The sequence below is a fragment of the Sinocyclocheilus anshuiensis genome, unplaced genomic scaffold, assembly GCF_001515605.1.
Source record: "Sinocyclocheilus anshuiensis isolate Anshui unplaced genomic scaffold, SAMN03320099.WGS_v1.1 scaffold2584, whole genome shotgun sequence".
NCBI lineage: Eukaryota > Metazoa > Chordata > Actinopteri > Cypriniformes > Cyprinidae > Sinocyclocheilus > Sinocyclocheilus anshuiensis.
In genome coordinates this window covers 328,455-332,785 of record NW_015541360.1, presented here as the reverse complement: position 1 = coordinate 332,785, position 4,331 = coordinate 328,455, and the positions used below count along the sequence as shown (strand labels likewise).

At 31.1% G+C, this 4,331-nt stretch overlaps 1 protein-coding gene across 1 annotated transcript in view; it reads left to right on the top strand.

The window, feature by feature from the left end:
• LOC107690809 (AT-rich interactive domain-containing protein 4B-like) overlaps positions 1 to 4,331 on the top strand; it is a 101,540-nt gene that overhangs the window by 50,595 nt on the left and 46,614 nt on the right. The window contains exons 7-8 of the mRNA XM_016489224.1: positions 467 to 561; positions 3,887 to 4,028. Of these exons, the coding sequence (XP_016344710.1) occupies positions 467 to 561; positions 3,887 to 4,028 (237 nt within the window). The remainder of the gene's footprint in view (positions 1 to 466; positions 562 to 3,886; positions 4,029 to 4,331) is intronic.

The window sequence follows — 4,331 nt, the reverse complement described above, 5'->3', positions numbered from 1 at the left end:
GACGCAGCGGCATGCTCGAATTTCCCGCGAAAACCTACCCGTACCACTCAAATTAGAAAACATTATACATAAGCTAACCGTTGTTAATCAGGCGATAGTTTTGAACACTGGCTGATTATGACTTGCTCGAATATTGATTTTGGATCATTTTTAACCAAAAAAAGTTACAGACTGCAGCTTTAAGGAAAATATGTTATGTTTATATATTACATATATTTATATATAATATAATAATATAAATATATAAATGTATATACATGTAAATATTTTCTAAATATATACTGTATGTGTGTGTGTATTTATGTATACATGATAAATATACACAGTACACACACATATATTATGTAATATACTTTTATTTTGTATGCGGTTAATTGCGATTAATCATTTGACAGCACTAGTATTTTTATGGTTTTATTTTTATTTTAGCACTGACTGGTAAATCTCGTGTCTGTTTCTCTTCCAGACGCTCGACAGGCTTCCTCTGACGAACCCCGAACACTTCGGCACTCCTGTCATCGGCAAAAAAGGAAAGCGCGGAGGCCGACGCTCCAATCCCATGTGAGTGTAATATTTTGCGATCCTGCATGTTTTGCCATTGAATCACAAAAAGCACAGTGCTGCTGGAAGTTATTGACACGTTACTCTGATAAAGAAACATGCATGAGTGAGGAAATAAAGTGCGGTTATTAAGAGTTATTACGTGCAGTAAGCTATGGCAAAGTATGATTAGTATGAAGTATCTTGCGTAATTACATTATGTGGTAAATATGGTACCCTAATTATGAAAATAACAGCAAATTGTCTACAAAACTCTGGAAATTAGTACTTCAACTTAAACATTAATTTAAAATGTTTATGCTTTTTTCATGCAATATTTATATTGTGTTTTATTTCAACTCTTTCAATTACCATAAAGGATTTTTATTAGTTTAATAGTGCATTTTAATAATAGTTGTAAAATTCTACTTCAATAAGGCCGTTTAGGACACAATTGACATGTTGTGAGTCTCATTGATTGCGTTACGCTGATAAAACACTCCTCACCTGAAGGATGAAGCGTCTGTGTGTCTCGCTCCTGATGCTCCAGGGACGCGGCGGGTTCGTCTGGGAATACCAATTACACAGTGTTAGCTGTTGTAAATTACGTCTCTTCTTTTAGCAGTCGCACAAATAGGACAAACGCTGCCCTGGAATTCTCCATCCCCAGACACAAATCAGAGAAAAGCCAATGCTTTTCCTCCAGTGCTTCGTCTCGAACAGGACATGTCCCACCGGCACAATGACAGATATGACTCTTGTGTAGGGTTGCAAAAAGGTGGAACATTTCCAGTAAATTTCGGAAGTATTCCAGAAATGTTGGAAACTTTCCAGGATTTTTTGGAATATTCCATGGATTTTGGGAAAGTTTCCGGAAATTTACCGGACATTTTCCACCCCTTTGCAACCCTACTCTTATGTGCTCATCATTACTCCGTCAGTCACACGTGAACTTTAACAAGGAATCAGAGGCGGTCATAATGTTTGGGGTGTCATTGATTAGTCAGCTAGTGGATTAGTTCTTAATCCTTAACAAGCATTTTTGCCTATTTTTCAGTAAAAATATGAAGCTAAATTGACTTGACGTCAGTGTTATTTTAGCATTATCTATACACTTTTATAGTATTTATTAACGTTTTGAATTAGCTTGTATTTTAGTTTTAGTTTGTTTAATAATTGTAATTTTATTATGTTTTATATGTATTTCCATATAGCTTTCTTTTTTTCAGTTTAAGTAATTTTAGCATTTATATATATTATAGTATTTTTTAAATGTTTTAAATGAGCATTTATTTGTGTATTTTCATATTAATTTTAGTTTAAGTTGTACTCATTTTGTTATTTGCTTTTGTCATTTTTATAAAATTTTCATAGAGCTTTCATTTATTTATTGTAGTTTTCGTAATTGTAGTACTTCAGCTTCAACTTATTTAAAATGTTAAAGCTTTTCATGCAGTATTTATATTTTATTTCAACTTTATTTCAATTACCGGGAATGGTTTTAATAGTTTTAATTTTAAAAGTAGTTTTAGAATCTAATAATAGTTGTAATTTTTTAAACAACACTGCTTGAAGCAAAAATTTAACATAAACATAAAAAAAATTACATAAACTTTATCTTTCCTACTTAATTAGCAAATCTTTTGCTACTTTATCAGTTTCTTAATATTTCCATATAGTGTTTTTTCCCCATTATTTTAGTATTTATATAGTATTATAGTATTTATTTAGGATTTTAATTGCTTTTATTCATTTTAATTTTAGTTTAAGTTTTAGTAATTTTATGTGCTTTGTCATTTTTTTAATAATTCCATATAGCTTTAATTTTAGTACTTAAACATACTTAATTTCAAATGTTAATTTAAATTTTTCAAAAAATTTATATTTTATTGTATTTCAACTTTTTTTTTTAATTACCACAAATTATTTTAAATGGTTTGATTTTTATAATAGTTTAAAGGTTGTTGTTGTTTTTTATAGTTTCATAATAGTTTTATATTATTATAATAGTTTTACTTTTTTTTTTTTTTTTTTACGCCATTGCTGGAAGCAAAATTGCAAAATGTAAAAGTTGCATAAAGTTTTTTTTTCCTACTGAATTAGCACTTTTTTTTGGTTAATAATAAAAAATAAAAAAAACTATTTTAAGAAAAACTATGACCGATAGTGATCTTTTCCACACAGCTGTTCAGAAGAAGTAGTTGCTGTGGCAGGTTTTCTTGGATTTGTTTGGTTGTTTGAGTGAGCAGGAGTCCCTGTGGTTAATCAGGTCATGTTTATTCGTGATGCAGGCTGTTGATTGGCTCATTTAACGCTAACGAGATTGGCTCTACTTGGCGGTGAGCTGGAGTGTCGGTTGTTAATTGAGAGCGGCCGTCGAGTCACGCTCCATATCCAGTATTGGCAAGTGAGAAGCTCGTCAGCTCACAGAGCCTAATTACTTATTATCTTTATCAGGACTCGCGAGCAAAAGAAAAGCAGAGTCTTCTATTGTGCCGCTGGGATACAGGGGATGCTTATCTTTCTGTGAGTGGATCGGCTGAATCATGTTTAGCTTTATCTGGCTCTCCGTTAGAGTCCATAACTAAACGATTAGCATGTTCTCTTCCGTTAGCAGTTCTTCACTGTCTAAACGCCAAATTAAGATGCACTTGTGTGTTTGCAGTCTGAATTGAATTTGATGAAAGAGAGAGACTCTGGTCGACTTAAATGACGATTAAATTTGTTCTGGGCTATTTCCATGATTTATTTTTATTGTTTGTTTGTTTATAGTCATGGCAACCCCACTAGCACTGAAAAGCAGAATCTGAAACAGAATTGTTGATTGGTTAAAATAATTCACTTTTTAAAAATGCTTAGAACTTTTAATTACAGGTAATATTGTTTCAAAATGTAAAATTTAATTTTAAATTGCCTTAAAATTAATTATATGCTGAGTCAGTTAAAAAAATTATTGTACTATTGAAAGAAAAAAAATGTAATAGATAATAATAAAGTTGTGCTTAATTGTCATGCAAATAATATCATACTAGTCTTTAATTTTTAATTTATCTAAAAATATATGTAATTTTCTGTATGCAAAATATAGTGTCTTATTTCTTTTTATTTTGGTCAAATGTGATTTGAACATGATTTCATGAGTCATATCTAACCCTTTTTAATCGCATAAATGTAAAATGAGGTTTTATTATTGCTGCTTTTAAAAAAACAGATTCTGCTTTGTTGATCAGCAGCGATATTTCACTGAATTTTAAATATGTTCTTGTGTTATCGGGGATATTAATGTAACTCAAGCACCTTTCAATCTGTTGTTTATTACACATTAACACATAATCTTGTTCCACAGTCAAGAAGAGGAGTCATCTTCATCGTCTGGTGAGGAAGAGGAGGGCGATCAGCAACAAAACGAAGAGCTTTATGGCAAAGTGGTGTGTGTGGATGGAGTCGTCACTAGTGACAAAAAGAAAACCACATGGTATCCTGCGCTGGTGAGTCTCGTCTGCTGGACACAGCACAAAAATCAAGCCTTTGTGCGAAGTACAACTATATTATGTTTTTTTTTTTTAAGCATATTTACATAAATTTGAAGTATAAAAATGAATTGCTAAAATTACTAAAACTGAAATAAAAAGCTAATTAAAGCTTTTTAATAATTAACGTTATGTGGAAATAAAAAAAATGACTCAAACTAAAAAAAAACTGAAATTTTTTTTAATGTAGTATAAATATATATTGTGTGTGTGTGTGTGTGTGTGTGTGTGTGTGTGTGTATATATATGTGGGCTGTGACT